This window comes from Zalophus californianus, chromosome 3 (genome assembly GCF_009762305.2).
Source record: "Zalophus californianus isolate mZalCal1 chromosome 3, mZalCal1.pri.v2, whole genome shotgun sequence".
Taxonomy (NCBI): domain Eukaryota; kingdom Metazoa; phylum Chordata; class Mammalia; order Carnivora; family Otariidae; genus Zalophus; species Zalophus californianus.
Genome location: NC_045597.1, coordinates 138,119,921 through 138,138,959, shown reverse-complemented (window position 1 = coordinate 138,138,959; position 19,039 = coordinate 138,119,921). Strand labels below are relative to the sequence as shown.

The 19,039-nt window shown below is 37.1% G+C and overlaps 1 protein-coding gene across 9 annotated transcripts in view; it reads left to right on the top strand.

The window, feature by feature from the left end:
• ATF2 (activating transcription factor 2) overlaps positions 1 to 19,039 on the top strand; it is an 86,283-nt gene that overhangs the window by 34,809 nt on the left and 32,435 nt on the right. For all 9 annotated transcript variants that reach the window (XM_027587954.1, XM_027587947.1, XM_027587955.1 and 6 more), the window contains 5 exons: positions 2,993 to 3,111; positions 3,243 to 3,371; positions 14,506 to 14,684; positions 15,614 to 15,728; positions 17,819 to 17,905. In XM_027587954.1, the coding sequence (XP_027443755.1) occupies positions 2,993 to 3,111; positions 3,243 to 3,371; positions 14,506 to 14,684; positions 15,614 to 15,728; positions 17,819 to 17,905 (629 nt within the window). The remainder of the gene's footprint in view (positions 1 to 2,992; positions 3,112 to 3,242; positions 3,372 to 14,505; positions 14,685 to 15,613; positions 15,729 to 17,818; positions 17,906 to 19,039) is intronic.

The following is a 19,039-nucleotide window of genomic DNA, read 5'->3' as shown; positions in this document are numbered from 1 at the left end:
CAATTTTTGTGTATTCTCTGTAAATAATATAGTCTGGTGATACTCCAATTACTTCATTTAAAGTAAATGTTGGCAACATGTATTTTACCCATTACATTTCCATGTTTACTTCTGACCATTCATTTCACTTTTCTGTGTGGTTTTCAAATGTAGATATCAATGTTTTGTGGGAGTTAATTAGAACCCCGGGAGCATTTATAGCATCTCCAAAGTTTACATTTGATTGATAATTGAACTAATGTGATGTTTAGTCAATGTTTCTTTTAGCTTTTTACACCTGGTTTGCAGTGCTTTGGGAAGAGAGGAAATGATCACGCTCCTCCTGTTGGAGAAAGATCAATTAGCAGACTTGTTCACTAGAAGTTTGTTGGTATTTCTTTTGGGACTAAAACATCTGTGTTAGTAAAAATACTCTCAGTAAAAGGGCCTAAATTCAGTCAATGCTTTTTTTGTGTGTTTTGATCCTGTGAACATACAGTATCACATAAGCAGATGATTATCTTTCACAGTATGTGAAAAGAGAAAATTTCATGCATTGTTTTATTGTCCTTTCATGCTGTATTAGCTGCCCCTTTTGTGGTATTTAAATATATATGTACACACATCTATGCATTTGGACACACACATGATATGCATAGTTTTACTGCATTTGGTATATTTTATAAGTATTGTTCTAAGAAAAGAAAGTTTTATATAAAACAATATATTTATATAAATTTCAGACCCTTTTGTGTCATAACCACAGAGTCACATAAGTATTCAAAATCAACCCTAAATTATTATTTTCTCTTTTGAAGTTTTGGTTATACTCTTTGTCAGTCTGGAATGAATCCTGAAATCTGAATATTATTAGTATTTTAAAATTATTACCCAACATACAGATTAAATAATCATATGCGAGGCTTTATAGGGATAATGAGGCAGATGGTTTTTCCTGTACTTTCAGTATCATAATTTTTGTAATGAAAAAATTTGAGTTAACAAAAAGTTGGTAATTTGTCAAAAACTACTTAGGAAAAATGAAAGAGCATGTTGAGCATTTCTTTAGTTCCATAAGTAAGAGGAAGCAGAGAAGAGTGAGGTATGCACTTCTTTAGAATATTGTACATCAGATATTAAGAGCTGGACCCCAAAAAAGTAGTCAAAATAACAACAACCTGGACAGTTCACTCTCCTAGGGATATAAATAAGGTCTTTGCTTGTCTGAGATTTATTGCCCTAGACCAAGATCTGTAACTTTTCAACTCAAAAATGTTTTGAGATTGGTTTCTAGAAATTTCCTGTTGGTTTACCTTTATTATAGTAGAAAAACAGAACACATTCAAACACAGCACTTAACCATTTTTTTACTAACATGTGGAAATTAGTAGTTTAGCATTCCTGTATAAGTATGATGCATGATGTGTGTGGTATATATTTGATGATCAATAGCCATAAGCCACTGCATGTTTAAACAGTTGTGCCTGTATTGACTTTTCTTTCCTCACACCTGATCATTTTGGTAATCACTGATAACAGTGTTTTATGCATATGCATTTTATTTCTAAGACTTTTCTCCTCTCCCTTCACCACACATTAGGAGCCTTTTGTTGGGCTGAGATAGACAAACCCTTTGATTATGAACAGAGGAGACAAATTTATATTCACTTTACTAATTCACCTATAATGGACTTAAGCTGATATGTGTACTCTGAGCTCTTGCTGTAGTAAATTTCAGAAGTCTTTTGAGGGTTAGTGAGTATGTATGTTGTAGACTAATAGGTAAAATGATGACACAAGAGAGTCCCTTTAGTAATTTAGATAATACTAGTCATGTTTGAGATAGGCTTACATTGTAGCTAATGTGTATGACATATAGGTCATTTTAGTGTTAAATATATTTATATGTAGTAAGCGTATTAGTACTCTAGATACATGTGGGGCAAAGATGAAAAGTAATGCCAATTCTGGGGACACAATATTTAACAAATACATGAGTTTTAATTTTATAAAATCTTAAACCAGGAGTCATCCTTATACTTTTATTTAGCTTAGACTAGATTCCTGATAAAACCTATAACTTGATGCCCTAAAATACATAAAATGTGACTAGAATTTCAGTGTGCCAGCAGCTCTGGTCAGTATGAATCAATAGCCTGGCAGTTAATAAGACAAATAGGCAAAATCCCTAAGTATACTATTTTTCACTCAACATGGACCTAACTAGTATTAATTCCATAACCAGTGCATGCGTTAATGTACATAGCATGAGTACCTAATCCAGGATAGTTAAAATATTTCACGTTGTGGGAAAGTAGAGTTGACCGTTCCTCTACTGCCTAGAAATTAAGGTAGAACATTCCATAAATAGGTAACTCTTATCTAGCCCCTTGTTCCAAGCTTGAAAAATGCATTAAAATAGAAAATTGGCTTCTGTGGATAGTGATAAAGGAGGGTTCTGTTTTGGTTTGCTTTGTTTTAGGGCTCTTATTTTAACCTTCTCTTTTCTTCCTTGTAGTATTTTGGTCTACCTCCTAAAAATTCTGTGTTATCGTAAGCTTGCTTTTGTAGTGGGTTATGAACACGCGTGGAGAGCCCACGCTCGAGTGAGTGACTACATGCTCTTGTCCTAGCTTTCCCCAAACTGCATGTATTCGAAACAGTCGTAATTTTTAATAATGTAAATTTTTAAAAACTCTTTTTGCTTTAAATAATGGTAGTAGTTGATCTTTGAGTAGAAGATGCTTATGTCATTCTACTAAGAGAGAAGGTCTGGACTAAGGAACAAGAAGGACTTTTTTTTCATACTTTTGTGGTTCATAAAGTTGGAGGAAATATCTTGAACTGCAGCAAAGACTTAACCAAATTTTGTTTGCTTTAAAGGAAGAGGTCTTTCCAAAGAGAATTAACAGCTGACTGAACCAGTCCTGCTCATTTGTTAACTGACTAGCTATATTTCACGGTCCTGTATGCTATTTAAATCTGTGGGATTGCTTCTTGACATTTATTTCAGATCAGACCCCAACACCAACAAGATTCTTGAAAAACTGTGAAGAAGTGGGTTTGTTTAATGAGTTGGCAAGTCCATTTGAGAATGAATTCAAGAAAGCCTCAGAAGACGACATTAAAAAAGTATGTTGTTAACCATGAAATTAAGAGTATTTCTGACAAAACGAGTCACAGCTTACACTTCTTGCTTTCTTATTTTAGATACACTGGCATTTTTTGAACTTCTGACATTTTCTTTAACGTTTGTATTTTAGATGCCTCTAGATTTATCCCCTCTTGCAACACCCATCATAAGAAGCAAAATTGAGGAGCCCTCTGTTGTAGAAACAACTCACCAGGATAGTCCTTTACCTCACCCAGAGTCTACCACCAGTGATGAAAAGGTTAGAAATTTATGTTTTGGGGAGAAACACAAACTTAGTGTAAAAAAAAAAACAGCACCCCAAGTAAAGTTTAATATTTGATTTACCTAAAATGTTACTGTAATAAGTTGTACACAATTGAGTATCAGGTTGTAATATTCTTATATGTGAAAGCCTGTGAATTCTCCTAGAAATTTCAGGGAAAGAAGCTGTTACCTTGATAGATAATTGCCTTTTTATTACACTCAGAAAAATTTTAGGGGAGAACAGCAATCATTTTAGATAAAACTTATTTTTTTTAAGGCTGCATAAATTTATAAAGTGAATTTAACTTTTCTGGGTTTTGCTATTATTTTATCCTTTGCCGCTTTTATATAGTGACAGCTTTTTCTTTACAACTAAAAATTGCTTGAACTAAGGTTATTTAGGCTTTTTAAGGGCTACGTGAATAGTTATTCATTCTCGACAATTGGTCTTTGGTACTACCAACTAAGATGATGATGATACTGTCTTAGTACAAGCCTTTTGTAGGTGGTTTAGGGCCTCATTCCTGGATCTTGAATACCTTGGTAACTTGGGAACCCCCTGGGCTATATAGTGTGTGTTGAGTAACCATTATTGGGGTTTTTGTTTTGTTTTGTTTTGTTTTTAAGAGATGGGGAGAGAGAGAGAGGGAGAAGAGTGGGGAGGGTCAGAGGGAGAAGGAGACAGAGGATCTTAAGCAGGCTGCACGCCCAGCACAGAACCCGACACAAGGGCTCAGTCTCAAAACCCTGAGATCATGACCTGTGCTGAAATCTAAGAGTTGGACACTTAAGCACCCAGGTGCCCCATGGGTATTTCTTGATCACTTTTTATTCATAAGCACTTACAATGAACAAATTATATGGCACAATGAAGAGGCACTGACAATGTCTTTTTCTAGATTATGTTATTCTAAAACTATAAATGAATTAATGGACTTCTGTCATGGCAAAGAATCTAAAAGTAGGGCAGAAAAAGTAACTTCATACTTAGGAATAAATGCTTTGACCTTAGATGTTTTGAGGGTTTTTTTCCTCATTTCCTGATTATAAAAGTGAGTCTCATTATAAAAAATATGAGGAAGACAACCCAAATCACCTATTAGCCCATAATTGAGTGATAAGAATTACTAATATTATGAAACATTTTTCATAGATCTATGCATGCATTTATACAAATATCCATATATAAGGGAATAATTAGAAGGGTAGATGGATACAAAGAAAAATTCAAAGAAAGAGCCTAGTTTACTTTTTATTTTTTTTAAAGATTTTATTATTTGTTTTATTTTATTTTTGAGAGAGAAAGGGAGAGACAGGGCACAAGGGGAGGGGGAGGGGCAGAGGGAGAGGGAGAAGCCGACACTCCCCTGAGCAGGGATCCTGATGTGGGGCTCGATTCCAGGACCCTGGGATCATGACCTGAGCCGAAGGCATACCCTTAACTGACTGAGCCACCCAGGCACCCCTACTTTTTAATTTAAAACAAGTATTTAAAAAAAATTTTTTTAAGCTAGCTGTACAGCCAACATGGGGCTTGAACTCACGACCCCAAAATCAAGAGTCACATACTCTACCAACTAAACCAGGCAGGTGCCCCAATCCTAATTTACTTTTATATTGTGCTTTAGACATTGAGCATTAATGAACATTTTCCCATGTCATTAGAAAATTTCCAAAATACTAATTTTTAATGGTTGTACTTTATCATTATCTTAATGTATCTAATTATCCTGTTCTTTTTGGACATAAAGATTATTTCCACATTATCACAGTTATAGAAAATGCTGTTAATTCTATGATATAAATATCTTTTTTTCTAAAGAGCTTTCTAGTCCCATCACAGTCAACAGTTTTTCCCTCTTCACTGCTGCTTTAGCATCTTTCAAGGGTAATCCTTCTTCCTGCCTTCCTGTCTCTAGCCTCCCCCTGGGCAGGGCATAGTCACACCAAGTTACAAAAGTCTGTTCTGCGCCTCCTTCACTTCTCTTTCTCACTTTTCTTCATACGTGATCTCATCTCTACTCAAAACTTTAAAAACCAACTAAATGCTGATGATTTTCAAACTTACATCAACCAAGATATCTCCTGAATTTCCATATTCATCTCCAACTCCCATTGTGACATTTCCCTTTCTATATCTAATAAGCATCTTAAACTTAATATATCTAAGTCAGAGCTCTCGATTCTTTCCCTATCTTAGTAAATTTTCTTTCTTTTTTTTTTAATTTTTTTAAATTAACATATAATGTATTATTTGTTTCAGGGGTACAGGTCTGTGATTCATCGTTCTTGCACAATTCACAGTGCCCACCATAGTACATAACCTCCCCGATGTCCATCACCCAGCCACCCCATCCCTCCCACCCCCCACCACTCCAGCAACCCTGAGTTTGTTTCCTGAGATTAAGAGTCTCTTAATGGTTTGTCTCCCTACCTGGTTTCATCTTGTTTCATTTTTCCCTCCTTTCCCCTATGAGGCTCATATATCATATACCCCTATGTGCTCATTATATCAAGTGCCCTCCTTAATGCATCACCCAGTTACCCCATTCTCCCACCCACCACCCCTCCAACAACCCTCAGTTTCCCATGATTGTCTCTTATGGTTTGTCTCCTCTGATTTCATCTTGTTTCATTTATCCCTCCCTTCCCCTATGATCCTGTTTTGTTTCTTAAATTCCACATACCAGTGAGATCATGTGATACTTGTCTTTCTCTGATTGACTTACTTCGCTTAGCATAATACCCTCTAATTCCATCCAAGTTGTTGCAAATGGCAAGATTTCGGTTTTCTTTTTGATGGCTGCATAATATTCCTTTGTGTATATCTATACCACATCTTCTTTGTCCATTCATCTGTTGATGGACATCTAGGCTCTTTCCATAGTTTGGCTATTGTGGACATTGCTGCTATAAACATTGGGGTGCACGTGCCCCTTCGGATCCCTACATTTGTATCTTTGGGGTAAATACCCAGTAGTACAATTGCTGGGTCCATAGGGTAGCTCTATTTTCAACTTTTTGAGGAACCTCCATACTGTTGCCCAGAGTGGCTGCTCCAGCTTGCATTCCCACCAACAGAGTAAGAGGGTTCCCCTTTCTCTGCATCCTCGCCAACATCTTTCATTTCCTGACTTGTTAATTTTAGCCATTCTGACTGGTGTGAGGTGGTATCTCATGGAGGTTTTGATTTGTATTTCCCTGATGCCGAGTGATTTGGAGCACTTTTTCATGTGTCCGTTGGCTCTTTGGATGTCCTCTTTGCAGAAATGTCTGTTCATGTCTTCTGCCCATTTCTTGATTGGATTATTTGTTCTTTGATTGTTGAGTTTAATAAGTTCTTTATAGAGTTTGGATATTAGCCTTTTATCTGATATGTCATTTGCAAATATCTTCTCCCATTCTGTCGGTTGTCTTTTGGTTTTGTTTCCTTTGCTGTGCAAAAGCTTTTTATCTTGATGACGTCCCAGTGGTTCATTTTTGCCCTTGCTTCCCTTGCCTTTGGCAATGTGTGTAGGGAGAAGTTGCTGCAGCTGAGATCAGAGAGGTTGCTGCCTGTGTTCTCCTCAAGAATTTTGATGGATTCCTGTCTCACATTGAGGTTTTTCATCCATTTTGAGTCTCTTTTTGTGTGTGGTGTTAAGGAAATGATCCAGTTTTCATTCTTCTGCATGTGGCTGTCCAATTTTCCCAACACCATTTGTTGAAGGGACTGTCTTTTATCCATTGGACGTTCTTTCCTGCTTTGTTGAAGATTAGTTGACCCTAGAGTTGAGGGTCCACTTCTGGGCTCTCTATTCTGTTCCATTCATCTTTGTGTCTGCTTTTGTGCCAGTACCATACTGTCTTGATGAATACAGCTTTGTAATAGAGCTTGAAGTCCGGAATTGTGATGCCACCAGCCTTGCTTTTCTTTTTCAACATTCCTCTGGCTTATTCAGGGTCTTTTCTGGTTCCATACAAATTTTAGGATTATTTGTTCCATTTCTTTGAAAAAAGTTGATGGTATTTTGATAGGAATTGCATTAAATGTGTAGATTGCTCTAGGTAGCATTGACATTTTCACAATATTTGTTCTTCCAATCGATGAGCGTGGAACGTTTTTCCATTTCTTTGTGTCTTCCTCAGTTTCTTTCATGAGTATTCTATAGTTTTCTGAGTACAGATCCTTTGCCTCTTTGGTTAGATTCATTCCTAGGTATCTTATGGTTTGGGTGCAATTGTAAATGGGATCGACTCCTTAATTTCTCTTTCTTTTGTCTTGTTGGTGTATAGAAATGTCACTGATTTCTGTGCATTGATTTTATATCCTGCCACTTTACTGAATTCCTGTATGAGTTCTAGGAGTTTTGGGGTGGAGTCTTTTGGGTTTTCCACATAAAGTATCATATCATCTGCAAAGAGTGAGAGTTTGACTTCTTCATTTCCGATTCAGATGCCTTTTATTTCTTCTTGTTGTCTGATTGCTGAGGCTAAGACTTCTAGTACTATGCTGAACAGCAGTTGTGATAGTGGACATCCCTGCCGTGTTCCTGACCTTAGGGGGAAAGCTTTCAGTTTTTCCCCATTGAGAATGATATTTGCTGCGGGTTTTTCATAGATGGCTTTTATGATATTGAGGTATGTACCCTCTATGCTTACACTGTGAAGAGTTTTAATCAAGAAAGGATGCTGTACTTTGTCAAATAGATGCTTTTTCTGCATCTATTGAGAAGATCATATGGTTCTTGTTCTTTCTGTTACTAATTTATTGTATCACATTGATTTGCGGATATTGAACCAGCCTCACAGCCCAGGAATAAATCCTACTTGGTCCTGGTGAATAATGCTTTTAATGTACTGTTGTATCCTATTGGCTAGTGTTTTGGTGGGAATTTTTGCATCCATGTTCATCAGGGATATTGGTCTGTGGTTCTCCTTTTTGATGGGGTCTTTGTCTGGTTTTGGGATCAAGGTAATGCTGGCCTCATAAAATGAGTTTGGAAGTTTTCCTTCCATTTCTATTTTCTGGGACAGTTTCAGAAGAATAGGTATTAATTCTTCTTTAAATGTTTGGTAGAGTTCCCCTGGGAAGCCATCTGGCCCTGGGCTCTTGTTTGTTGGGAAATTTTTGATTACTGCTTCCATTTCCTTAGTGGTTATCCGTCTGTTCAGGTTTTCTGTTTCTCCCTGGTTCAGTTTTGGTAGTTTATACGTCTCTAGGAATGCATCCTTTTCTTCCAGATTATCTAATTTGTTGGCATGTGGTTGCTCATAATATGTTCTTATTATTGTTTGTATTTGTTTGGTGTTGGTTGAGATCTCTCCTCTTTCATTCATGATTTTATTTATTTGGGTCATTTTTCTTTTTGATAAGTCTGCCCAGGGGTTTATCAATCTTATTCTTTCAAAGGACCAGCTCCTAGTTTCGTTCATCTGTTCTATTGTTCTTTTGGTTTCTATTTCATTAATTTCTGCTCTGATCTTTATTAATTCTCTTCTCCTGCTGGGTTTAGGCTTTATTTGCTGTTCTTTCTCCAGCTCCTTTAGGTGTAGGATTAGATTGTGTATTTGAGACCTTTCTTATTTCTTGAGAAAGGCTTGTATTGCTATATACTTTCCTCTTGGGACCTCCTTTGCTGTATCCCAAAGATTTTGAACAGTTGTGTTTTCATTTTCATTTGTTTCCATGAATTTTTTTAATTCTTCTTTAATTTCCTGGTTGACCCATTCATTCTTTAGTAGGATGCTCTTTAGCCTCCATGTATTCCAGTTCTTTCCGACTTTCCTCTTGTGATTGAGTTCTAGTTTCAAAGCATTATGGTCTGAAAATATGCAGGGAATGATCCCATTCTTTTGATACCGGTTGAGACCTGATTCGTGACCCAGGATGTGATCTTATCCTGGAGAGTGTTCCATGGGCACTAGAGAAGAGTGTGTATTCTGTTGCTTTGGGATGGAATGTTCTGAATATATCTATGAAGTACATCTGGTCCAATGTGTCATTTAAGGTCATTAATTCCTTGTTGATCTTTTGCTCAGATGATCTATTTCAGTGAGGGGCATGTTAAAGTCCCCTACTATCATTGTATTATTGTTGATGTGTTTCTTTGATTTTGTTATTAATTAGCTTATATACTTGGCTCCTCCCATGTTAGGGGCATAGATATTTAAAATTGTTAGATCTTCTTATTGGATAGACCCTTTAAGTATGATGTAGTATCCTTCCTCATCTCTTATTATAGTCTTTGGTTTAAAATCTAATTTGTCTGATATTAGGATTGCCACCCCAGCTTTCCTTTGATGACCATTAGCATGGTAAATGGTTTTCCAGCCCCTCACTTTCAATCTGGAAGTGTCTTTGGGTCTAAAATGAGTCTCTTGCAGACAGCATATCGATGGGTCTTGTTTTTTTTATCCAATCTGATACCCTGTGTCTTTTGATTGAGGCATTTAGCCCATTTATATTCAGGGTAACTATTGATAAAGATATGAATTTAGTGTCATTGTATTGCCTGTAAGGTGACTGTTACTATATATTGTCTCTGTTCCTTTCTGGTCTATGTTACTTTTAGGCTGTTTCTTTGCTTAGAGGACCCCTTTCAACATTTCTTGTAGGGCTGCTTTGGTGTTCGCAAATTCTTTTAGTTTTTGTTTGTCCTGGAAGCTTTTTATCTCTCCTTCTATTTTCATTGACAGCCTAGCTGGAGTATAGTATTCTTGGCTGCATATTTTTCTCATTTAGTGCTCTGAATATATCATGCCAGTCCTTTGTGGCCTGCCAGATCTCTGTGGATAGGTCTGCTGCCAGTCTAATGTTTCTACCATTGTAGGTTACAGACCTCTTGTCCTGAGCTGCTTTCAGGATTTTCTCTTTGTCTCTGAGACTTGTGAGTTTTACTGTTAGATGTTGGGGTATTGACCTATTTTTATTGATTTTGAGGGGGGCTCTCTGTGCCTCCTGGATTTTGATGACTGTTTCCTTCCCCAAATTAGGGAAATTCTCTGCTACAATTTACTCCAATATACCTTCTGTCCCTCTCTCTCTTTCTTCTTCTTCTGGGATCCCAATTATTCTGATGTTGTTTCGTCTTATGGTATCACTTATCCCTTGAATTCTGCCCTTGTGATCCAGTAGTTGCTTTTTGTCAGCTTCTTTATTCTCCATCATTTGGTCTTCTGTATCACTAAATCTCTCTTCTGCCTCATTTATCCTAGCAGTTAGGGCCTCCATTTTTTATTGCACCTCATTAAGAGCCCCTTTTCATTTCAACTTGGTTAGATTTTAGTTCTTTTATTTCTCCCGAAAGGGATTCTCTGGTATATTCTATGCTTTTTTCAAGCCCAGCTAGTATCTTTATAATCGTCATTCTGAACTCTGGTTCTGACATCTTACTAATGTCTCTGTTGATTAGGTCCCTGGCAGTTGGTACTGCCTCTTGTTATTTTTTTTGAGGTGAGTTTTTTGTCTTGTCATTTTGTCTAGAGAATAGATGAATGAGAGAACAAAATGTTAACAGGGTAACAACAACCCCAGAAAAATATACACTAAACAAATCAGAAGAGACCTGAAACCGGGAGGGAAAGAAAAGGAAAGAAAAAGGAAAAAAAAAAAGAATATGATCAGGCTGGTGAATAGATCAGAGCCACACACTAGATTTTGGGCATATTTTGGTCTGTTCAAAGAAACTGCCTCCCAAAATTTTAAAGAAGGAAAAACTTATATATATACAAAAATAAGGGTAAATACAATGAAGGAATGGAATATGACTGTAAAGATGAAAAATAAAGGTTTTTAAAAAGGGATTGATAAGTTGTTTGAAAAAAGAATGAAAAACAATGAAAAAAAAGAATGTGATCAGGTGGGAGACTAAAACATCAGCATACACTAGATTTAGGGTATATTTTGGTCTGTTAGAGGAAACTGTATCCCAAAATTTTAAAGAAAGAAAAATATATATACAAAGGGTTAAATACAATGACGAGATAGAATATGAGTGTAAAATTGAAAAATTAAAAAAGATTTAAGAAAGGAATTGGTAAGATGTTGGTTGAAAAAGGAAAAAAGAAAATTCAGCTAAAAAAATAGAAAAAGAATAAAATAAAGAGAATTTTAAATTAACTTTGAAAGACTAAAGCATCATGGGAAAAGAGCCATGAATTCTATGTGCTCTATTCCCCTAGCGCTGGGATTTTGCCATTCTCATTGATCTGTAAACTTGGTCTTGGCTGGATGTTCTTGCTGATCTTCTGGGGGAGGGGCCTGTTGCAGTGATTCTCACATGTCTTTGCCGGAGGTGGAATTGCACTGTCCTTGCCAGGGGCCACGCTAAGTAATCTGCTGGGGTTTGCTCTTGGTAGCTTTTGTTCCCTGAAATCTTTCAGTAATGCTTTGGAGGACGAGAGTGAAAATGGTGGCCTCCCAGTCTCTGCCCCGGAGCCGAGAACTCAGGGCCCCACCCCTCAGTGAGCCCTCAGAGAAAAGCAGTCACTCCCGTTTCCCAGTCTCTGGCCACAGTCCATGCTCACCCGGCCTGTGACCGAGTGTTTCTAGCTCTGGCACATGACCCCATTTGGAGTCTCCAAACCCAGCAGATCCCTGCGGTGCACTCCCACGCTGCTCCTCCCCGGGGGAGGAAGGGGAGTCTCCCTGGATCTGCCACTTGTTGGGTCCCTGCTGGAAGAGCAATGGCCCAACTGTGCCGCTTATCACAGTTTATGGCAACCCTGAGCTGAAAGCCCACTCCTCAGCTCCGTCTGTGCAGCCGGCTTCCCCGCTCCGATACCTGGGAGCTCCGCCGCACTCAGGCACCCCTGGTCTTTCTGTGATCCCGAGGGTCCTGAGACCACACTGTCCCAGAGAGGGTTCCACCCCCCGCTTAGCCACTGGAGCAACATCCCTCAGTGGAGCAGACTTGTAAAAGTTCTGATTTGTGCTCCACTGCTCTATCACTTGCAGGTAGCCGGCTGACAGAGGCTCCCTCCCCCCACTGTCTGTCTTCCAAATATCGCCTCGGATTCACTTCTCCGCACATCCTACCTTCCAGAAACTAGTTGCTTTTCTCTTCAGAGAGTTGCTGCTATTCTTTTCTTCAATCTCCTGAGTTTGTAGGTGTTCAGAATGGTTTGATAAATATCTAGCTGAATTCCTGGGACCAGATGAAATTTGGGTCTCCTACTCCTCCAAAATCTTGCTCCTCCCCCATCTTGCTCCTCCCCAACAGGAACCCTCCCCTATCTTAGTAAATTTTCTCTCCATCCCATCTGGTTGCTCAAGCCAAGAATCCTTAATTCCTTCTTTTTCTTTCTTTCTTTTTTTAAAAGATTTTATTTCTTTTGAGAGAGAGAGAGAGCGCTCAGGGTGGGGGGGCAGAGGGAGTGGAACAAGCAGACTCCCCACTGAGCGGGGAGCCTGGGATGCAGGGCTTGATCTCAGGACCCCGAGATCATGACCTAAGCCAGAGTCAAATGCTCAACCGACTGAGCCACCCAGGCACCCCCTCTTCTTTTTTTTCACACCAAAGCAACAGCAGATCTTACCAGACATACCTCCTGAAATATCCTTAATTTATCTTCTTCAGTCTTCAGTGTCACCACTTTACTCCAAGCCATCATCATCTTTTACGTGGATTATTAACAGTTATCTTCTAACTGGACTTTCTATTTCCATCTCCAATTTTCTGTAGATGGCTTTGTTTTTAATACATTATAATCACTTTTCTGCTTAAAATCCTTCAGTGGTTTGCCATTACTTTTAAGATAACTAATACTCCTTAGTGCGCCTGGGTGGTGAAGTCTCCTGGGTGTCTCTTGGTTTTGGCTCCCGTCATGATATCAGGGTTCTGGGATCGAGCCCCACATTAGGCTCCACACTCTGCACACACTCTATCTTTCTGTGTCTCAAATAAATAAATCTTAAAAAAAAGATAACTAATACTCCTTTCATAAGGCCTCATTGATCTGAGCTTGTCTACCCATTCAGCCTTTACCTCATGCCACTGTAATATGTTCATCAATTATTATAAGTTTTTTCCTGCCTCAAAGACATTACTCCTGGTATTCTTCCCTCTCCCTCGATAGACTTCTCCCCTTGTTATCTTTTCAGTATCAGTTCATTCAGCACCATTTTTGCAAAGAAGCTCACCTTATCTCACTTGCTTTCTGAAGTAGCCAACTCCAACCTTCCCTCAGTTAATCTTTCATGATTTATTATGTTGTACTATTACTCTGTAACATATTACTATCTGAAATTTTCTGGTTTTACTTATTTATTGTCTTCCCAGTAGCCCTTGAGGGCATGCTATAAATTCTCAAACTTGTTGAATAAGTAAAGTTCCAATAGTACTAGTTGATCGTTCTTCCTAGGTAGCTTAATAAGATTTTGATAATAAGCAGCATAGAGATGAATTCAAAGAACATAGTAGACTCAGTTTTTACTCTAACTAGTTAAGGAGTTCTAGGTAAAGCCCTTAATCTCTTCCTAATCTGTAAAACTGGGGAAAACACCATGTTTAAGGTGCTGGCTAATTCGCAGATTCTGTTTTCCTTTAATTTGGAAAGATTTCACTTTACTAATTATTTTACATTCAGGATATTAATCAGTATTACTTGGCCTTTTGACATTGAGAAATTATTGGTAGTGGGGGGTGGTAGCTGCCTGAGATTAGTAAACATTTGTACTGTGTTAAAAATTTTTTTAACCATTTCTATTACTGAATTTGTATCAACCATAAACCCAGTCTCTCTGGACCTGTTTCCTCTTTTTACAGTATAATGATGGAGTAGGACTAGGCAATCTCTCCTAAATTTTAAGCTGTACAATTCAATGAGATGGATTATATTTTTACTTTTTACAGAAGTTCTCATGGAATCATAGCCAAGTTGCCCAGCCTATTTCTGGATTGATAGGAAAACGAGTTGTACTGGAAAAAAAACAACAACAAAAAACCACTCAGATGTTTTTAAATTAAAATATGAACATTGCATTTGAAACTTTATAGCTACTTCCAAAATTTTCTTTTAAATAACTTTGGACATGAATTTACTTTGTGGAAGGATATTATTCTGTGGATGCTTTTCTGTTCACTCTAAGGTACATAATAGACTTCAGTTTTTAAATCCCACCCTTTCTCTGTCTCATTATTAAATAGGAGGTACCATTGGCACAAACTGCACAGCCCACATCAGCTATTGTTCGTCCAGCATCATTACAAGTTCCCAATGTGCTGCTTACAAGTTCTGACTCAAGTGTAATTATTCAGCAAGCAGTACCTTCACCAACGTCAAGTACTGTAATCACCCAGGCACCATCCTCTAACAGGCCAATTGTGTAAGTGATGATTTGGGCCAGACGTTGAACTGTTTATGAATTAGGCTTTTCTTGTCAGAATTTTTCTTCAGGCATTTAATTATTCAAATGTGGCCTTAGTTGTGTGTGTGTGTGTGTGTGTGTGTGTGTGTGTGTGTGTGTGTGTGTGTGTGTGTGTCTGTCTGTCTGTCTGTCTGTCTTTGTGTGTGTGTGTATCATATTCTGCATGCTTTGAAAAGAACTTGTGTTGTTTTTTTTCTTTATATTATAGATTAGAAAATAAATATCTAAAATTTAATTGGTGGGGGGGGCAGAGGGAGAGAAGAGAGAATTAAGTGAGCTCCACGCTCAGCATGACGCCTGACCTGAGGCTCGATCTCACAACCCTGAGATCATGATTGAACCAAAATCTAAGAGCCACACGCTTAACCAACTGAGCCACCCAGGCACCTCAACTAAAATTTAATTTTAAAAACAAATCAACATTGAATGTCAATTTAAGGTGGTTTCTTATTTTCATGCTGTTTCACACAAAATATGTAAAATTACTCCATCAGATGACATTTCTTTCAGTTCTTACACATCTCTCTCAAGCTTTTCTTTTAAGATTTTATTTTTAAGGAATTTCTACACCCAGGGTGGGGCTCAGACTCATAACCCCATGATCAAGAGTCGCATGCTGCATAAATTTGTCTCATTTAACATTGGAGATTGTCCCAAGTAAAACCATAACTTTTCCTATTTTTTCCCCTCTTGTTTTTCCACACTGCTTTATACATTATGCATTTAAGATACAATTAAAGACAGTAAAATTTTGCAGTTTGCTTTGCATGTGGCTAGGAAATGTATTTTAGAATGATATGATAATAGGAGTAAAAATACTCTTGTATTTTTAGAGATGACTAATAAAGATTTCTTATCTTTAACTTTCCTTCCTCTGTTTTTCTTAGTCCTGTACCAGGCCCATTTCCTCTTCTATTGCATCTTCCTAATGGACAGACCATGCCTGTTGCTATTCCTGCATCAATTACGAGTTCTAATGTGCATGTTCCAGCTGCAGTCCCAGTAAGTTTGAGATTCAGACTCTTTAAGTCTTTTCTTCATGGCAAAACTGATCTTTGTAATCAGAAAATACACCTAGGGCTGCTTGATTGGTTTATGAAACTGAATCGAACAAAAAACTTATTAGTGGTTAGGTTAGTAGTATTTACTCATCTTTATAGTAGTATTTACTCATCTCTTTATTAAAAACAAACATAATTTGTTAGAAAATGTTTTTCCATCCTCCCCAAATTTTGTTTTCCTTGTATTGTTCAAATTAAGAAATTTAATCCTTATTTAATCCACTTCAATTTGACTAGATTGTAGAATTCAAATATTAACACAAATTTCCATTATTTAGGGAGATATTTATACTAGAGCACATGTCCAGTAATTCCATATTTCGATTACTGTAGGAATAGTCCATAAGAACACTCTTGTGTACTTGTATGGTCTGGTTCGGTTTACAGCATTCCTTTGCTTGCCCAGGCATGTGAAAATCTAAACACTCTAAACCAGTAGATAGTCCTTCACTTTGCTAATGCAAATGTCTCAGAAATTGACCATTTTTGAAAGATAAATCAGGATATAAGTTCCAAAAGAGCAGTTTCTTGAGGAGCATGTTAAATATATAAATTTTGGAAGTCACAGACAAGTTAAATATCTACTTGTAATACTTAATAATTCAGTGAATATTTAAAAGCACGTTCTTTTGAATAAGTTAGAAATAATACTTTCTTTTCTCATTTTTCATAAAACAGTTTTATTCAAACTCTTCAAATGTGTCTTCAGTGTTCAGGTTTTCCTCGTTAGGATCACTTTTTAAAACATCTAGCACAATTTTCCAGAACATGTTATTTTTATTCCCACCTGAGTAATTTTGACATAACACTTTCAGAGTCTGTATCTTCCTAGAAATCTCACCCAAGCCCTAATACTCATTCATATAATAAAAAGACAGTTTCTTTTTTTACCTTATAGATAGATATTTCTGATCTGTACAATATAATTTATTGTATAGCTCTTAAAAAAAATTTTTTTAAGATTTTATTATTTGAGAGAGAGAGCATGAGAGGGGGGAGGGTCAGAGGGAGAAGCAGACTCCCTGCTGAGCAGGGAGCCTGATTTAGGACTCGATCCCAGGACTCCAGGATCATGACCTGAGCCGAAGCAGTTGCTTAACCAACTGAGCCACCCAGGCGCCCCTTAAAAGTTATTTTTAAAAGTCTACGTAAAATAACTTCCAATACTTTGGTGAGATTAGAACCCCAGGAAAATTATTAAAATTTATGTGAAATATTTACTTTTTTATTAACACATTATTCCAAGTAACCTGTTATTGAAAATTAACATTGATTGGTATAATTATAAGATAATGTATCATCTTCAGACAGAACTTTGCTGTTCAAAATGCATTGAGTGACTTTATAAGGACTCAGATATTGGGTGATTACTTCCTCTTTTCTAGGATATTTTTGAAGGGGGAAACATTCTTGCCCTTTTTTGAAATTATATGGTTATCCTGTTAAATGTAAATGTGATGAAAAAAACTGAAATGAAAGAGGAGAGATACTTTAGCTATATAATAATTACTCAATGTTAATATTGGGTTTTTTAAAAAATGAAAAAAATCTGTTCCAGATTATTATTTTTAGAGAAATTATTAGAGGTAACTAGGTTCTTTCTTTGTCATCATTTAGTATATTAGTATATCAAGGAACCTTTATATATTTTAGAAATTGCATATATATGTGTATTTTAGAAAATTCATTGTGAAGTTACTTGTATGCCTAATTGTCACAAGTTTTGACATTTTTTCCTTTCACATCCAAAATGGCAGTGTGACAGATCTTTGGGAAATTTTGGTCAATTACTTTGAATATTATGAGTCCTATAGAAGAAGAATCCATTCAAAAAAATGGTGAAAATTAAAGATTAGAGAAGCAAGTGTCTCAGAAATTGACAAGTTTTAAAGGATAAATCAGGACAGAAGATCAATAGGGATTTACAGTTTCTGGTTCAGAACTCTCAAATTTTTATAGCCATTGTGCAGATATAGCACAATCATTTTGAATATATTCTCTAGCAATTACTTTTCAATATATTTTACATAGCTTGTTCGACCAGTCACCATGGTGCCTAGTGTTCCAGGAATTCCAGGTCCTTCCTCCCCTCAACCAGTACAGTCAGAAGCAAAAATGGTAAGCAAGATTTAATTGTTCTGCACATTTCTTGAGCCTGTTTTGAATTAGTTTTTCCATTAAAGCCTGCTTCAAATATACACTATCACATTTTATAAAATTTTGGAATGTATCACACTATAGAAGAACCAGAAAATTTGGAGAAGTTTCCATTAGCATAGTGACTTGTTAATGGTATTTTAAAATAAGACATGGATGGAACTGGAGGGTATTATGCTGAGCGAAATAAGTCAATCAGAGAAAGACATGTATCATATGACCTCACTGATATGAGGAATTCTTAATCTCAGGAAACAAACAGAGGGTTGCTGGAGTGGTGGGGGGTGGGAGGGATGGGGTGGCTGATGATAGACATTGGGGAGGGTATGTGCTATGGTGAGCGCTGTGAATTGTGTAAGACTGTTGAATCACAGACCTGTACCTCTGAAACAAATAATACATTGTGTGTTAAAAAAAAAAAAAGAAGAAGAAGATAGCAGGAGGGGGGGAAGAATGAAGAGGGGGAAATCGGAGGGGGAGATGAACCATGAGAGACGATGGACTCTGAGAAACAAACTGAGCGTTCTAGAGGGGTGGGGGTGGGGGGGATGGGTCAGCCTGGTGATGGGTATTAAAGAGGGCAAGTTCTTCATGGTGCACTGGGTGTTATACACAAACATTGAATCATGGAACGCTACATCAAAAACTAATGATGTAATGTATGGTGATTAACATAATAATAAAAAAATAAAATGGATGGATTTGGGAGTAAAGTTCTAGTTCTTGTCATTGGTTTGTCTGGTTTTTGGCTGTAGCTTTTGAAACAAAATCTCCTCCTGGTGGTGGCTAGGAATATTACAGCTGAAACTAGATGTAATCATGTGAAGGCAGTATAGATGGTTTTATAAACAGTGACACAAATTAGTAGACCAGTGTTAACAAGAATTCTGAAATCATATACAAGTGAGCAAGTGTTACACATAATATACAAAGAAAAACTATTTGAGTTGTGTTTTGACACTAAGAAATTAGTGTTGTTTAAGGGGTGAGGTATAGATTAGGAGTCAGCAGGCATGTGTTTTAATTTTAATCCTAACTCTGCTATTCACTACCCTTAATCAAGCCACTCTAACTTTGAGGAAACTCAATTTCCTT